At 42.1% G+C, this 18,630-nt stretch overlaps 1 protein-coding gene across 2 annotated transcripts in view; it reads right to left on the reverse strand.

The window, feature by feature from the left end:
• The window catches only part of LOC143788576 (uncharacterized), an 88,037-nt gene that overhangs the window by 17,897 nt on the left and 51,510 nt on the right, over window positions 1-18,630 (reverse strand). For both annotated transcript variants that reach the window (XR_013218671.1, XM_077278355.1), the window contains exon 3: window positions 14,785-14,933. Coding sequence is in view for 1 of the 2 variants with exons in the window: in XM_077278355.1 (XP_077134470.1) it covers window positions 14,785-14,933 (149 nt within the window). In the remaining variant the exon portion in view is untranslated. The remainder of the gene's footprint in view (window positions 1-14,784; window positions 14,934-18,630) is intronic.

Raw genomic sequence — 18,630 nt, forward strand, 5'->3', positions numbered from 1 at the left:
GAGTAGGAAATTTCTCCCCCCCCCCCCCCCCCCCCCCCCCGGCACCGAAAATAATAAACATTATTTTTGTGGGCTTGAGTAATAAATAGAGAGCAGGCTTGTATCTTCCCTTTTTTTAATAAATTATAATTTGCCTTTAACTTATATAGAACTTGGGGAAAAGGGACAAGTATGCTAATTATTAACGGTGAGAACAAAGTTGTAGGTAAATAATATCTATTAATTATTTTGGAAACAGATCCTAAAAATTGTAGGTTGCAGATTTATGAGAAACTGACTCTTCTAGATTTAGCCGCTGCAAAAGCATTAATAGCTTCCGAATAATTCAGCTTTTCTGCCAGTTCATTTTCTATTGATAAAATAGCAAGAGATGATAACCTCTCATCTGTCATTGTGGTACGAAGATATGTTTTTATCAGCTTCAGTTTGCTAAAGCTTCTCTCACTGCTTGCAACTGTAATCGGAATAGTTAGTAATATCCTCATGGCAATCCATATGTTTTTAAACAGGTCATGAGAGTGCGTGTAATTTATGTGCTTCAAAACCTCCAGTGGTGTTATAGAAGAATTTGAAATCATTGGCTGAATATGTTTTAATTCTTCCAGCAATTCATTGCCGTCAATGTCACATTGTAGTTTGTCTACCTCTGCAGTATGGCTTAGCATATTTTCCAACGATTTGCACATATTTTTAAGTTGTTCTTTTTCTGGCAAATCTTTAATGTTGTATAGAAAGCCCCAACATTTATTATGCTCAGACAGTTGTGAGAAACGCCTCTCCAGTGATGCAACCATGTTATCTACAAGAGGGTAGAAAACAGAAATCTTAAAATGTTGCTCTGCATCTGTAATTAACTCATCCTGACTTTCATAGTCAAACAATTTTTTTTTTTTACTGGGCCTTTTATTTATTGTAAATTTAGCTTCGATGCCCAAGTCTGTAGCCATTTCAGTGGCCACGGTCTTTGCAGATTCATAGCCAGAATCACGATATTCTTTTACAAATATGGTACACTTCTTCAACAAATCGTTGCATCGAGTCATCTCCATATTTTTTGACTGCATAGATTTACTTACGATTTGTACCTGAAATAAAAGGTCATACCATACTACCAGTGTGATTAGAAAGGCAAAGTCTTCCAACATCACTGACAGTGACTTTGCTTCAGAAGCAAGAGTGGGATCATCAACCTTTTGCTCCAAATCTAGGAGAGCCTCGTGAATTTCCGGATATTGATAGCGTACTGCCTTTAAGCTTTCAACACGGCATTCCCAACGAGTAGCACATACCTTCTTCAGCGTAAGATGCTTCACATGTTCACTTATTATACACCATCGTTTAGAAGATGATGCAAACAGGTTATAAAGCCTTTGTAACACACCGAACAGATTTACAGATTTTACCGATGATTTGGAAGCGTCACCTATAACCAAGTTTAAACTATGGCATCCACAGGGGTTAAAAAATGCCCGAGGATATTTTTTTAAGATTCTAGCCTGAACTCCTTTTTGCATGCCTATCATGTTGGCACCATTGTCATATCCTTGTCCTCGACAATTGTTCATGTCCAGGTCACATTTACTAATCTCTTCTAAAAGGAGATTGGCGAGACTTTCCCCAGATGTATCAGTAGCAGGACGATAGCCAATAAAATGTTCCTTTATTGCTACGTGATCATCATCTATATCAACAAATCTTAAGGTGTATGACAACTGTTCAGTGTGACCTGCATCTTGTGTGCAGTCCAACATTATTGAAAAATACTTAGATCTTTTGGCTTTTTCTAGAATACATTTCTTCACCTGAGAGGCCATCAAGCAGATAATTTCATTTTGAATTAAATTTCCACAGTAATGTGTATGGATTTCCTGGGAAGTAATTCGTTTTAAATGATCTCTCATTACTGGTTCAAATTTTCCAAGAAGCTCTATAAGCCCAAGGAAATGTCCATTATTTGGTGTAAACAATGTATTTGACGATCCTCGAAAAGCTAAATTATTGGTTGCCAGGTATACAGTTACTGCCATAACTCTTTCCAACACTTCTCGCCAGCGGTTATGTTCCTGTGTAATCTGGGTTTGCAAATCTTTATCAATTCCTGTATTTTTTTTAAGATTATTCTGTGCATCAATCCATGCATGACGTGAATTTACATGTGCAGCAGACAATTCATGTGTAGATAGGTATTCCCCAATATGTGCCCAGTTGCTGATGCCTATAGTCCCAAGCTTGGATTTTGGATTGTGATCAAACAACTTACAGCAGAAGCAGTACACTCTGTCTGCAGAAACAGAATATTGTAGCCATCGTCTGGGTACCTTCTCTCGATTTGGCAGCACAAGGAATCCATAAAATGAGGAAAAATGACGCTTTTCATTGTCCCTGGGGTATATGAAATCAGAGGCAGGCAGAGGTTGTGGTCCTTGGAGGACAATATGGTCTTTTACTTGACCCTTGATTGGTTTTGGCCACAATGCTATATCTTTATAGGTAAAGACATCCTTATTTGAACACTCTGAGTTATCTTCGGAAATGTCTGTAGAAAGAACATCATTTGTACTTCCAGACTCATGCGATGACACAGCTGTAACAGCCTCTGCAGGTTTAGGTGCAGTCTGCTCATTTTCAGATGTATTTATTGAACAAGATGTTTCAGACTCCAGTGTTGAAGACATCATTCTTGATTTGTGATGTTCATCTCCAGATTTGGGATCACGTTCTTCATGTGAAAAGTAGCTCAGACTTTGAGAGCCTGAACCTTGTGGTTCCATTTCTGAAGAAACATATCCTGGGTGTGGTACTGCACTTTCTGTCTGCAAGTACATTGCCATTAATTTTGCACCTTTTGCATCTTCACTCTTCTTTTTTTGCTTTCTTTTTCGAAATTGTGCTCCTGAAGGCTTAGGAGGTGGCATTATAACTGGTCTTTAAAAAGAAAAGACAAAAATTTGACAGTAAAAGATATCATTTTATGTTATGCAATCATACAAGCAGAATGTTGAAATGTTTGTCTGGTGCAAAGAGTGCGCTGGGTGAGGATGCCACCAGACTGCCAAAGATGAGGTAAGTCAGCTGGGCCCCCTCCCGGGTTTCATGCTGTGGGGCATGCCAAATCAGCATGCCCCAAGGGTGGTTGGGGGGGGGGCAGGTGTGGGGGTCCCCATCCAAAAAAAAAGGCTAGCCCAACCCATCCCATCCCTCAGACCCCCTCACCTGTTCAGTGTGTCAGTGCCCTCTGCCCTCTGAGTCTGAGCGCGCTCAGACTGCTAAATGGGGCTGCTGGGAAGGGAAGGACTAATCCATAGGCAGGGGGTGGGCATTTTTGCTATACTGCTACCACTGTCAGACTAGACTGCAGCCTGTCCTGTCCAGCATTGAAATTGGCAACAGCCAGGCAGCCTAGTCTGACAGTGATAGTGTGTGTGCTTAGCTCTTTGATCACTGTCTCAGGGAGCGCCCGTGCTCAGCCGAGAGCGCGGCGCCCCTGCTATCAGTGTGGGAGTGGCCGAGCTGCCTCATCCTGGCTGTTCATTCTCGCTGTTCATCCAGCGCGGAGCGGAGGTGAGTGGCGGCGCCGAGGTGGCCGCAACCATTATGTGCGGTGCGGGGGGGGGGGCGCGGCGACGCGAGGCGATGATCTGACCGCTCAGCTGTCAGATTTGCAGCTGAGTTCGGGCAGGGCGCGCCCGCGCTCAGCACTGAGCGCGGCATCCGCGCCCCTGACAGCCCTTAAACAGCAGCAGCAGCGGGCAGGGGACCACCGGGGCCCGAGGCCTCTCCTGCGCCCCCCGGCCCCACGGCGCCCCGTGTGGCCGCCCTGCCCGCCCTGTTGAAGAAACGGCCCTGTGGATGGACATACTATTGGTGCAACCTGTGCAGCTGCACAGTGGCCCAGGAGGTGAGGAGACCCATTTCCAACTCCAAAGTGTATCAAATTTTGCATTTTCATGGATTATTGGACTCCAAAGGGGCCATAAACTGTTCTTGCACAGGGGTCCTTTTCTATCTATGCCTGCCAGTGGCGTAATGTGCTTATCGGATTGCCTGCACATTAGTGATGAGCGAATATACTCGTTGCTCGGGTTTTCCAGAGCACGCTCGAGTGGTCTCTGAGTATTTGTGACTGCTCGGAGATTTAGTTTTTGTCCACGCAGCTGCTAGCCAGCCTGAGTACATGTGGGGATTGCCTGGTTGCGAGGGAATCCCCACATGTATTCAAGCTGTTTAGCAGTAGCAAATCATGCAGCTGCATCAACAAAAACTAAATCTCCGAGCACTCACAAATACTCGGAGACCACCCAAGCAACGAGTATACTCGCTCATCACTACTGCACATCTATTACTCCTTTGTGTAACTGCATCTCTGCAAGCAAGTTACAAGATTTCCTATACATGTATTACTCCTGTGTGCAACTGCATCCCTGCAAGCAAGTAACCAGATTGACTACACATCCTATGATCCCTTGTATATCCAAACATCTGGCTTTTCTTCATTTGATGCTTCCTGCTCTGCTTTTCTGTTTGCCGTCCAGTATACCCCGTGGTCTTGATCCTTGCTGATCCATATGCCATCTAAGACCCGCTCCACTGTACCATCACATCCGTGCTGCTCACCCTGATCTACAGTTTAGAGAATCCACCTCACCAGGTAAATCCTCAACACATTTCAATAGGATACTCGGGGAACTCATTTTTGCGATTGGCTGATTTTGCAGTAGTTGGACACTCAATAAGCAGCAACTATCCTGTAGACAGGCAACATGTTATGATAATAATAATAATAATAATAATCTTTATTTTTATATAGCGCTAACATATTACGCAGCGCTTTACAGGTTTGTACACATAATCATCGCTGTCCCCGATGGGGCTCACAATCTAAATTCCCTATCAGTATGTCTTTGGTGGGCAACCCCTATAGGCGCTGATCTAATATCCTTAAAGGGCAAGGATTTCATGTAAACTGCTAAAAATTTTCTACCTACTAAAAAACTTTTTGGAATTTTGTATCTCTGAAAAAAAAAATCATACATTCTCCTAGTTGCTGACACAATGTATAGAAATGTGAATAAAATGTTTCCAACTTCTTCCTCTGTACACATGACAGTATCAATTCCAATAAAGCCATCAGCTCATATAATACCACTGTATGAGTGTGTGTCCTCTCCGCCGCTGTCCACCAACTGCTGGGCCCAGTTGTCTGACCACCTGCAATGTTTGTTTAAAATTTGTCAGGACCCTGAGAGGCGTAGATAATGCGGAATAATAATATATGTGTTCCACATTAAACTGCCGCGACTCGTCACATACAAGAGGGAGCAACAGTTGCCAAAATTACTGAATACATAGGAAATACTTTCACGGCTGGCCAAAAAGTGATGGCAATGATAGGGCTTTAATTATAGCGCTGATGCAATAGTTTACACGCCCGTACGAAGAAGGAAAACAGAGCACCGAGAATGTGATTACATTTTGATAAAAAGACAAAGAAAATGTGAGATCGGATGTCAAACACTGCACGTTCCCCGGCGTACATCTCCCGGGCAGCTCGTCTTGTGCTGTGGCCAATTTCCTTGGGAATCACTTTCTGCGAGAAGTGACACTGAACGCTGTAGTGTGAGCGCTGTAGTGCTGCGCCCCAGCTGCCAAAACAGACAAATACTCTCTTTGTTTATTTGCTTGTTTGACAAATAGCACAGGCCTGACCCCACCGCCAAATAGTGGAGGAACTTGTACCACATCGTAGGAGCTTCTCGGCCAACATTCATCATCATAAACAGTCTATTCTTGGCTTGTGTTGTCTAATAGGTAAATATGGTCGCATATATCGTGACGTGCAAAAGTATTCAATCCCCCAAGAATGTTAAAACGTTTGTCCGGATTTCACACGACGCTTATGAATACTATTTAATGCAAACCTAAATGCACCAAAACTTTTCAAACTTTAAAAAAAAATAAAGGAATACGTAGTTTGCATAAGTAATCATCCCCTGTGTAGTAAAAGCTGCAAATTCACTTTACATGTTTGATTATCCAATGCTTATGAATAATTAAATGATATAAACAGCTTCGGGGATAATTTTAATTTTGGGGTTCATTAAACATTTTGTATTGTTTGAGTTTTACATTGTTTCCCTGCATATTCCGGGCTGCAGAATGAGATGAACTAAGAGACTGTCAGTGAGCTCGTTCTCGCTAGAAGTTTGTAACTCTTGTCTGTCTGTTACTGAGCTCTAGAGTTGGACAAAATTCCTTCCAAATTTTTTTTCCATAACTGTGCCCCCTTTTCACATTATGCTCCCCCATGACTTTCTATGCCCCATTTCTCCCCACCTTGAATATGTGTTTAGATGCTGGGACTCGGTCTAATGACGATGAATCCCTGACACATAAGAAACCTCTGAAAGATCTGAAGCACAGGAGAATTAAGGGATTCATTTTGTTAAAAAGAAATCATGAAAATAAGAAATAGCATTTTTTTGGTTGTTTCTGCCCATGTATTACTAATTGAAGGCTATAAAACAAAAAAGATAGAGAAAATCAAAAGCTCTGTGTGTTCCACAGAAAAATATGTTTTTTTACTGAATACAAAAATTAAAAATCCCATTTATAAGACTTAAATTAGACGTCTATTTTTCATGCACTGGTTTTAGAATGTTTTTCATGAATAGAACATGCACCCATTATAATCTGCATTGTTCACATAGTTCTCGATTCATTATGGTGTCTTTTTAATTTGCGACAAATTCATTAAACATTTTGACGCTTTTCTAAAGTTGCCTCTTGCTGTTCAGTGACTTTTCTGATTTTTACATCAATGTGGCTTTTCCTGATGTTGTCGGCATATTCGTCAAATGCTACTTTTTAAAAAGTCTAAAAATTTGGTGCAAAAGTGCCTCCAGTGCCCCACTCGAGTGATTTTTTATGTACATTAGGTATTTTGGCGACAATTCCTGCACCATTCTGCATGAAATGCGACTTTTTGCTCTAAAAAAAAGTTGAAAAATGGGTCAAAGACAAATAAAGAAGAGTGTTTATGGTTTGGTGCAATATTAGGGAAACTTTTTGAAAAAGGAAAGTGATAAAAATATGCAAATAGTGAATCTGAGCCAAAGTGTCCATAAAAAAACAAACAAACAAAAGATGAAGATGTGGCGCCCCAGGGTCCTGGTCGTCACAGTGGCATTGCTTTCCTCTCGGGGAGAGTGATGCTACTTTTGGAGGCAAGGAAGGATAACTGCATCCAGGTACCACAAGCATGCAAGATATTCACACTCCAGGCCACCAGGGGGAGCTTTTGATCCTATTTACTAGGTGACTCCCCATATATATATAACAGGTAGTCTGTAGGGAAAGTTAGAAAGTTCCAGACATCCGTCTGAGGAGGACAGAGGGTCCACGGAGCTTTGCATGCCCTAAGAGCTGCATCTCCCAGAAGAAGACATTTCAGAAAGCAGAATACGTTGCAGTGAGCGTGCAGGAAAGCAAAGCACAGGAGAAGATACCAGAAGGGGACCAGCCCCGTGCAGCCTGCCTAGTTCTGAGGCACAGATAACGCCGGTAGGCGGAACACTGAGGTAGTAAGGACCTCTACGCCTTACTTCAGAGACCGGCAGGACAGCTAATTGCACGTTACCTCTCCGCACCTACACCCAGGAGGCACAGTGGCACCCCTCAGAGGCTGGGGCATGCTAGAGTCCCTATGAACCGCCTCAAGCCACCAGTCATACCGGTTTTGTCCTATCTGACTACGGGGGGCAGAGAGAGAAATGCCACATCTGTGAGGACCTTATTTGAAGCTTATGCAGTAAGGGACTACACCACTACAGTGCAAGGGAAGGCTATTGATTTCCACCTGGACAAGGGGACTCTGGAATTGCCTCCAAACCGGCCGGACTCTACCTACCCTGTGATCTGGTGCCCTGGACTGTGGCTGCTGAAACCAACAGTAAACAAGGAAAAGAGACTGCAAACCTGTGTCCTCGTTCTTCACTGAACCTCTCACGATTCTACCATCTACATACTGGGAAGCCCTGGGGATATACTTTACCTGTGGGAAGGTATACCATCTAGCTGCCATAACATCAGCCCAGCGGACCCCTTAAAGCAGCATCGGTCACCCTGACCGAATACCACAGGTGGCGTCACGAACACAAACTTTATTCCCTTTAAAGACCTTTCCCTTTTATACGGACGTCCCAGGGCCACGGACCGGGTCAGCCACCGTGACATCCCCCTGTGAATCGCAGGACCTGGTACCGAGTAACCCCTTTGCCCTGACAGGGTGCTCCAAAGACATGTATAACCAATTTTGAATTGCGCTACATATCAAACTAGCCCTTTTAAAAAAATTAAAAAAATGGACCTCACAAGGATGCCATCCGAATGCTATCCATTTTTTAATGATAAACATGCAGGAGAAATTTAGAATTTTTTTTTTTTTTTGCAAATGAAAGAAATGGATGAAACTTAACTTTGCTGGTAAAAATGGACACAAGGATGAAAAATGGTTGAAAAATGGAGGAAAAATGTTTTTTTGTCATATGCTGCTTTCTAATATGTGAAATTTTGCTCTGGCCATAAAGGCACAAATTACCTCTGGTCATGAAATAGTTAAAGGTAGAAAACATTTTTCCTTGTATAGTTAACAGCCGCTATTTTTTATGGAGACATCGAGCTAAAGGAATAGCCGTCTCGAGCCTGGACAACTTCCGATTGAGTGAGATGGGCGCAGAGAAGACAGTCGGCTTAAGCCCTATAGAATTGCTGTAGCCAAATGAGGAGTTCGGAGAACATCTGCAGAATTCATTAGGTTGGTTTGATTGGTCCATGTTAAACAAAGATGGGATTGGGTTACATGCGTTTTCTGTGGGAGTCCGACTTGGATTTCAACTTGATGATTTAGTCAGGTGTAAGCATGAAGTTTCCAATTTGAAGAAATAAATCTAAAGTGATTTTATTACCCTCTGCTTTACCCTGACACCCTGCTTCACCCTAGCTCTCTGTCAAAACATATGATGTGTTTATATACGGCCGGCCACACTGTTTCAGACTGCCCCGCAACGGAGCACAAGGCATAAAATGCACACAAAGCTCCATAGGACTCCAATATTTCATGATGGTCTCTCTTCTTTCCTCCACAGTTATTTAGTCCTCTTGTCGAAATTCTTTGAATTTCTGCTTCCTGAAACATGTGCTCTGCCCCACAGCTGGGTATCCGGCACGTAAAAAAGATTTCTCAAGGAAAACTATTTTTCACAAATACAGAGACATTTGTTTCAAATCATCCGGCCTCCCTCAGACTGTCCGCTGGTAGCCGAGTGGACATGTGGTCAAAGAGCATTTCCCCTAAAATAAAAAATTCCCATGACAGACGTCTCCCTTGAGTCATCTGGGAAAAAGCCGGGTGGCAACTAATAAGGCCACGTTACAGTTTTTATGGAGGATGTCGTCTAATTTTTCTACATGGTAAATCTGTCCAAGATTTACAGAGAGAAAATGAAGTCCAAAGATCAAAATAGCCTCCCCCATTTGGAGTTGAGGTTGAGGTTTGTCACCCAAAGGTTAGTTTTGTTTTTTCTCTGAGATATTTTCATGACCCTTATTTGCTAAAAATGCATTTTCCTTACATTCTAACACCGTAGGTTAGACGTTTAGGTGCCAACCACAAGGACCGCCACAGAACCATCTCTGCCTGCTTTGGCCCATGGTATGATTGAATTTTCTGGATCGTTTTAAAAAATTTGGGACAGTTTCGGGAACTTTGTGACTGTTGTTAACAATGAATTACTCTGTAGAGGGAAGCCCTGGGCAAATACCACCTCGTAGGAAAAAGGTTGGAAGCAGACCAATCTAATCTTTTCATGGGCCCCATGCTATCTACGACCTTTTTAAGTATTCAGCGATTTGTTTCCTATTCTGTTACTTGGTTACCACACATTTGAGGCTGGTTTCACACTTGCGTTTTTGTAAGCTGCGTTTTAGCGCAAAAAAACGCAAAAAACGCATGCGTTTTTTCCTATACTTAACATTAAAAACGCATGCGTTTTTTCGCATGCGTTTTGATGTGTTTTCGGCAACGCATGCGTTTTTTGACGCGTGCGTTCATTTGCAGAAATGCAACCTGTAATAATTTCTAGCGGCGTTTTTTTGCCGCAAAAAAACGCATGCGTTTTTTCGCGGCAAAAAAATGCATTGCTGTCTATGTAAACGCATGCGTTTTTAAGCACATGCGTTTGCATTAAAAACGCATGCGTTTTTATAGAAAAACACAAGAAAACACAAAAAACAAGAAAACCCTAACCCTAACCATAGGGATCCAAACCCTAACCCTAACCCTAACCCTAAGGTTAGGATCCCTAGTAACCCTAGGGATTCTAACCCTAACCCTAACCCTAGGGATCCTAACCCTAACCCTTAGTGTTAGGGTTAGGATCCTAACCCTTAGGGTTAGGGTTAGGGTTAGGGTTAGGATCCCAAGGGTTATGGTTAGGGTTATGGTTAGGGGTAGGGTTTGGATCCCTATGGTTAGGGTTATGGTTAGGGTTAGGGTTAGGATCCCTATGGTTAGGGTTATGGTTAGGGGTAGGGTTAGGGGTAGGGTTAGGGTTAGGGGTAGGGTTAGGGTTAGGGGTAGGGTTAGGGTTAGGGGTAGGGTTAGGGTTATAGTTAGGGGTAGGGTTAGGGTTAGGGGTAGGGTTAGGGTTATTGTTTGGATCCCTATGGTTAGGGTTATGGTTAGGGGTAGGGTTAGGGGTAGGGGTAGGGTTAGGGTTATTGCTTGGATCCCTATGGTTAGGGTTATGGTTAGCGGTAGGGTTAGGGTTAGGGGTAGGGTTAGGGTTAGGATCCCAAGGGTTATGGTTAGGGTTATGGTTAGGGTTAGGGGTAGGGTTAGGGTTTGGATCCCTTTATCACCTTGATGGTGGGGGGTGGCTTATCAGTGACCTGGTGACCAGGACATTGTAATAAAAAGCTACCCCTAACCCTAACCCTAGGGATCCTAACCCTAACCCTAACCCTAACCCTAACCCTAGCCCTAGCTAATTCTATTAATAGTGAATTTTCTAGTTGATTTTGATGATTGGCAGCTGTCACACACTTCTCAGCATGCGTTTCAAAAACGCAAATGCGGGAAAAAACGCATGTTAGGCTACGTTCACATTTGCGTTGTGCGCCGCAGCGTCGGCGCCGCAACGCACAACGCAAACAAAAACGCAGCAAAACGCATGCACAACGCTGCGTTTTGCGCCGCATGCGTCCTTTTTTTCATTGATTTTGGACGCAGCAAAAATGCAACTTGCTGCGTCCTCTGCGCCCGGACGTGGGCGCCGCAGGGACGCATGCGGCGCAAAACGCAAGTGCGACGCATGTCCATGCGCCCCCATGTTAAATATAGGGGCGCATGACGCATGCGGCGACGCTGCGGTGCCCGACGCTGCGGTGCCGACTGCAAATGTGAACGTAGCCTAAACGCGGGAAAACGCCGCGTTTTGCCACAATTTTTTTTTTGGCGCAAAAACGCATGCGTAAAAAAAACGCACCGTTAGCATGCGTTTTCATGCGTTTTTTCACCACATGCGTTTTTTAAAAAACGCTGCAGATCAAAACGCAAGTGTGAAACCAGCCTGACAGCTATAATGGCGGCCACATTAGTTATCAGTCATCTCAGGGCACCACAAAGCAACATATGAATGATGGCAGTGGTGTTACAACATGAAGCTTGTGGGCCCCAATGCAAAATTTCCAACTGGGTCCCAAAGAATCATGGCCTTCAATAGCATTGATCTAGTCTTATGGGACAAGGGGACTTTTAGGACTCCCCCAAAGCTTCAGTAACTGGTGCAACTATAACACCCGACTGATGAAGGAGACACAACATTGAACTCATTGGGAGTAATTCATTAAGACTGGCGTAGTGCACTAATGAAGACTTGATCATGCCCCTTATGACCCTTATTAAGTCCATATTGGCGTAGTTGGTCGGTACTGGCTAAATCACCAAAACTCACAATATTTTTGAACAACTGCCGAGTTACGCCAAAATATTGCGACTTATCATAGTGTTTCCTTCAGATTTCTGTCGTAAACATCTTAATGAATCACCCCCATTGTTTTTTGTGATGACCCTTTTTGTTCCAAATAATGATGTCAACACCTACATCACTTCCTATCACAGTCACCCACTTCAGGATGGATGTTTAATCCTTTGTGACATTTTCTTCATTGCTATTTGAGGTTTTGCTTTTTGTAAGATAATGTGCATTTCTCAACAGCACCTTTTGAGTACATATTATTGATAATAATTAGCTTTTTTATTTTTTTTTGGGGGGGGCGCAGAAAATGTGCAATTCTGCCATTGTTTTACCATTTTCTTTTGCATTTTTCACTTCTTTTTGCGAGCTATAACTTTTTAACTTTTCTTTCATGTGGGGGCTTGTTTTGGTTCATTGATTTATTAATATTTTTTAGGGGTGGGAAAGTTAAAAACATCAATTCTGTTGTTGTGTGTTTTTTTGCAATGAATGAGGAGAATGGTGGTTTAAAATCCATGCTGCAGAAGGTTACAAAAATGCTAACACACACGAAGGTGAAGGATGAATGCAGTTCATTTGTCAACGTGTTTCAAAGTTTCCAAACCTCTTCATCAGGACCAAACCACAATGTATTTTTTTAAATATTATTTTCAAAAGTTAACTTCAAGTTATGGGTGATTATGATTGCTGGGATACCAATTGTGGTGACAATGACTACAGCATCTAAGTACATCTGTGAATCACTGTAACTATAAGGAGAATAGTTTGACTACTTTTTGTACTTTCCATAGTCGTAAGTGCCATAAAGTTCCAAAAATGATGGCTAGTCGAAGGCAATTACTACTATTAGATATCCTGCCACCACTAGATATGCTGAATATAATGCATGAACTGGCACTAACTCCTCAGACTTTGATCCACATCTAGAGCAACGCTTCATTTTGGCTCACAGGCAACGGATGCCTAACAAAGAGCCCACTCTCAGGTGTGCACATGCCCTATCAGGTCAGATGGACAAATGTTGACTTCAAGAGATTTCCCCTTTATGAAGGATGATATATAATGACACCTATAGTTCTGTGCAAGGGCGGAAAAAATGCTGAAAAGTAAGAGTGCTTAAAGGTTTTAATAGTTTTTTTTATCAGTTAATAAAATGCAAAGGGAATAAAGAAAAGGGAGATTTAAATCACTATTTGGTGTGACGGCTCTTTGCCTTCAAACAGCACCCGTTCTTCTAGGTACATTTGGGCAAAGCCAGTATGAGTGGCCAATTATATCCAACAGGCGATGATGATCATCGTTTTAATATGTCGACTGAAACACAGTCATGAACAGAAACAGCTGTGTTGGAGGCTTTAAACTGGGTGAGGAACAGACAAGTTCTGCTACAAGGGTGAGGTTGTGGAAGACAGTTTCATGTCACTGGTCATACACTCAAGGTAGTTATAATGCATCAGCAAGGTGTCTCCCAGACAAAAATTTCAGGTTTCAGCATTTTTAGCACTTTTTCTTGAAAATCCAGTGAGTAATGTATAGATGATGAATTGAAGTGTTTTAGAGTTTGATGTGAATTTTTTGCAAATAATCTCTTCAGTCAGGAAGAGGACTAGAACTCTAGTGCCACCTATAGGAAGTACAATTCTAGAAGTCAATGTCGACCCTTTAACGAGCCTTGTTACATGACTTAGGATAAATGCCAAAACCAGAATCTCAGTTTGCAGACACTGTGTTTCGGGGTAAATGTGAATTTTTAAAAATTTTACAATAAAAACTTTAAAATACTGTACCCTTCTCATCAATTGTCTATGGAAGCAAAGAAAGTTGCGTAAGCTATGTTATATGTGTTGTCTCCTCGTCGAGGATAGACGTTCACTTCTTGAATAATTTGTTTCCTCCTTAAATTTAAAACTGAAAACTGGAGCTTTTTTTTTTTCCTTCTTCTTCCTTTCCAGTTCTTCCATCCTACTTGTTCATCCTACAGAGTGTGCCAGGATGTGGAAAGAACTCGGAGAGGCAGGTCAAGGACAGGAGATTGCTGGGACCCAGTTTCCACAAGCGGATTGCATCAATTAGCAATTTTGTTTTGTGTTCTAAATTGACTGATATTTGCCAACCAAAAGGCTTTAGTCTAACATCCAAGCAAACAAAACCAATTATAAAGCGGCCATGTTGAAATACTTAGTCTTTACTTGTTGCAGACAGAAAACAAATGAAGCAAGATCTTCTTCTAGTCTGCACTTAAGATTGAATAATGAACTAATCTACTTCTACTTATTCATATTCTTTAAACAAAACATTTTTACTCTTCAGTTTTTAAGCACAAAATGGTACAAAATAGTTTCTTTATAGTTCTGTAATTTAAATAATGCCGTAAATAATTTTTTAAATCTATCTATCTATCTATCCATCTATCTATCTATCTATCTATCTATCTATCTATCTATCTATCTATCGGAAAATATGTTTAAATGTGTTAACTACTGGCTAAGTGCTAGGAAACAGAGGGTGGTTATTAATGGAACACACTCAAACTGGGTCACAGTTAACAGTGGAGTAGCATAGAGATCAGTATTGGGCCCTCTTCTTTTTTATATTATTAGAATTATTATTTATTTATATAGCACCATTGAGTCCATGGTGCTGTACATGAGAAGGGGTTACATACAAATTACAGATATCACTTACAGTAAGCAAACTAACAATTACAGACTGATACAGAGGGGCGAGGACCCTGCCCTTGCGGACTTACATTCTGCAGGATGGTGGGGATGGAGACAATAGGTTGAGGGTTGCAGGAGCTCTGGTGTTGGTGAGGCGGTAGCTCCGGTAGTGGTGAGGAGGCAGCGGGGTCAGTGCAGGCTGTAGGCTTTCCTGAAGAGATGGGTTTTCAGGTTCCATCTGAAGGATCCGAATGTGGTTGATAGTCGGACGAGTTGGGGCAAAGAATTCCAGATACATGTATTAATTGTCTTGTAGAAAACATACACAGTAAATTTCAATGTTTTCAGAAGTTGCTAAATTCTGCAAGGTAAATAACACAGAGGGAGATAATTACATATTCTAGAGGGATTTTGGAAAATAAAACTACGAACTAAATGATAAAACATTAGGTAAAACCGTCACTGAAAAAAACTTGAGTGGAGCAGTGGACAGCAAGCTCCACTTTAGTAACCAGTGCCAGGCAGCTGCTGCTAAGGCATATACAATTATTGGAATGCACTAAAAGAGTCAGAGATGCTCAGGACAAGGGCATAGTTTTATCTCTATACAAGTCACTAGTGTGGCCACACTTAGAATACTGTACACCATTTTGGGCTGCAACGTATAAGAAGGATGTAGCTGAACTAGAGCAAGTGCAGGGAAAAGCGACCATGGTAATTAAGGCAATGTGAATTGCAATACCTGGATAGATTATTAAACTTGGAGTTATTCAGTTTGGAAAAATCAAAACTTAGAAACCATCTTATTATAATATACAGACATATGAAGGGACAGTACAGAGATTTATATAATGATATTTTTTACACCTAATCCTGCATCGATGACAAGGGGCCATCTTCTTCGTTTACAGCAAAGAAGGTTTAATCGTCATCACAGAGGGTGATTCTTTGCAGTTTGAGCAGTGGGATGATACATTCTTTACTGTAAGACAAGTGAAACTACGGATCTCTCTGACACACGATGTAATGGTTGATTCACTGGAAAAAAGTTCCATCTATCTATCTATCTATCTATCTATCTATCTATCTATCTATCTATCTATCTATCTATCTATCTATCTATCTTCACCCATTTCCTCCACCATCTCATATGCGTAAGATTGGTCATTTGTATCTTGCGTTGACTGGCGAATAATGCCGTAGAACATTCCAGCTGGCGGTGACTCGCCTTGTAATGCATTAAGTGACAGCTGTTTGGATGCCTCTGATAAAGGACACTAATTGAGCATTAAGATCGCTGTGAATGACTGACCTACAACTGTAATTATTAGCCTGACTGTCTTGTTCTCCAGCCAAGAAATGTAAACAGTTGTCATGTGTATCTGATAGGGGTGGTCCAGGAAACATGAAGCTTGGCAGTGGGATCCTTATCCACTTGTAGGAGCTCCAGCAATAAAACTGTGATTTAGTATTGCAGATCTCATGCGCTAAGCAAGCGTTGACTTTCTCATCATTCCTGCGGTTGGCAAACTTCATGAGAAGACGGATGACACTTTATATTGGGTAAATGTTTGCCTTGGTGGATAATCTACATTAAAGTTTCATCTTACCATAAAAATAAATTAACAAATGTCCATGAAAATACACTATAAATAGACAAAATGGCAATATACAATAGAAAAGTATAAGGAAAATAGTTCTGCAGAATAAGCATGCTTTAAAAATAGCTTATTTTTAATGTATTTATATTTATTTTTTAAAATACCAAATTTTTCGGATTATAAGATGCACTTTTCCCCCCTCAAATTTGGGGGGAAAATGGGGGTGCGTCTTATAATGTGGATATACCTTATCGGCATGCCACTGCTGGTGTCCCGGTGGCAGTGCTGTGCTGTGTACCCGGTGGCGGTGCGGTGCTGCAGGGGTCTCTACCGACATTTTGTGAAACCCCAGAGCCCCTCGCAGGTTCTTCCATGGTTTCCTGACTCCTGTATGGCGGTGGACACCGGGAAAATGGCCGCCGGGAGGCGGCGCATGCGCAGATCGAGATCTCGGCACCGGGATCTCGGGAGAAGAGATCTCGGTGTCTCCCGGCGGCCATTTTCCCAGAGTCCACCGCCGCACAGGAGTCAGAAAACCATGGAAGAACTGGCGGGGGCTCTGGCCTTTCACAAAATGTCGGCAGAGCCCACCGCAGCACCGGGGACACAGCGCAGTTCCGCACCGCAACCATTGACACAGTGCAGCACCGCCACCGTGGACAGTGGAAACCGTGCAGCACTGCCACTGGGGACACAGAGCAGCACCATCACCGGGACACAGCACAGCATTGCCGCCGTGACACCTATAGTGGCGTGGCGCACTTTGGAACACCCATTCATCCCATCCTGCGGCAACGCTCCACTCTAGCCTCCTTCACGAGCGACCCTGGGACCCCCGCCTCACCGCAGCCATCACCCCCTGTAAGCAATAAGACGCATGGATTATAAGAAGCACCACCATTTTATTAAAAAATATTTTTTTCTATTTTTCTCCTCAAAATTTGGGGTGCGTCTTATAACCCGGAGCGTCTTATAAACCGCAAAATATGGAAGCTTATTTTTTATCAATTGACAAAATGAAAAGTGAATGAACAAAAAAGAAAATAGAAATCCTATCAATATTTGGTCACTGCCCTTTACCTTTAAAATAGCATCAATTCTTCAAGTTAGACATAGAAGAAATGGAAAGCTTTGCATGATCTGTGGTTAGGTCTCCAAGATGTTTGAAACTAGTTCTTTCAAAATCTGTGTAGGTCCAAGTATTCCCAGAAGAACTGATGAAGATAAAGGGTGGTTACCAAATATTGATGGCATTTAGATTTCTCTCTTCTTCATTCGTTTAGCATTTTGTAAACTGATAAAAATAAACTATTGACATGTTTCATTTGAAAGCTTCTTATTCTGCAGCATTTTTTCTACTGCTGCCAAAAATTTTGGTCCAGTACTGTACAGTGGTGTGAAAAAGTGTTTCTTCCTTCCTGATTTCCTATTCTTTTTCATGTTCGTCACACTTACATGTTTCAAATCACCAAACAAATGTGAATATTAGACAAAGATAACACAAGTAATTGCAAAATCCAGTTTATAAAAGAAACTCTTTATTATTAAGGGAAAAAGGAATCCAAACCAAAAGGGCCCTATGTGAAAAAGTGATTGCCCCCTAAACCAAATAACTGGTTGGGCCACCCTTAGCAGCAACAACTGCAATCAAGGGTTTGCGATAACTGGCAATGAGTCTTTTACAATGCTCTGGAGGAATTTTGTCCCACTCCTCTTTAGAGAATTGTTGTAATTTAGCCACTTTGGAGGGTGTCACGATATGGTATGAAATATCATAAGTTAGTTTTCTTGCTAGCATGCGGGGGCTAAACCCCCCTCTCTCTGGTTCTCTTTCCTTCCCTGTGTTTCTAACTGTGTAGAAGAGCTTGCCTTGTGGGGGAGTTTTATTGACGAAAGGTATTTACGACTGGCATAGCTGCAAGGGAAATTTGTGTTAGCAGGAACTGGTAGAGAAACTTCTAGAACGCATGGGAGTTCTTTGTTCTGTTTTTGGAAGATATTATGCAAACCGTTTAAGTTATGGACACGAAAATATATATTCTTATTTTTCCTCGATGGATCTACCCCTCACTCGAAACACAGGTTTCTAGCTCCATCTGGTACAGAGGTAGGGATTTCTCTGTCAGTGTGCGTGACAAATAGGACATATTTGATCTCATCGGAATGCCCACGATACTACGAGATGAATGATGGGTATGGTGCGATTATTTTATGTTCTGTAGCGAAGTTACGGGCATCAGATATATTTAATGCCCAGTGAGTAATACTGAAGAAGTAGGAGGGGTTGGAAAAGCCAGCCCTTTCTGTGAGGTCACAGCCTGCAGGTTTTAAGTT

Source organism: Ranitomeya variabilis, chromosome 8, assembly GCF_051348905.1.
Source record: "Ranitomeya variabilis isolate aRanVar5 chromosome 8, aRanVar5.hap1, whole genome shotgun sequence".
NCBI lineage: Eukaryota > Metazoa > Chordata > Amphibia > Anura > Dendrobatidae > Ranitomeya > Ranitomeya variabilis.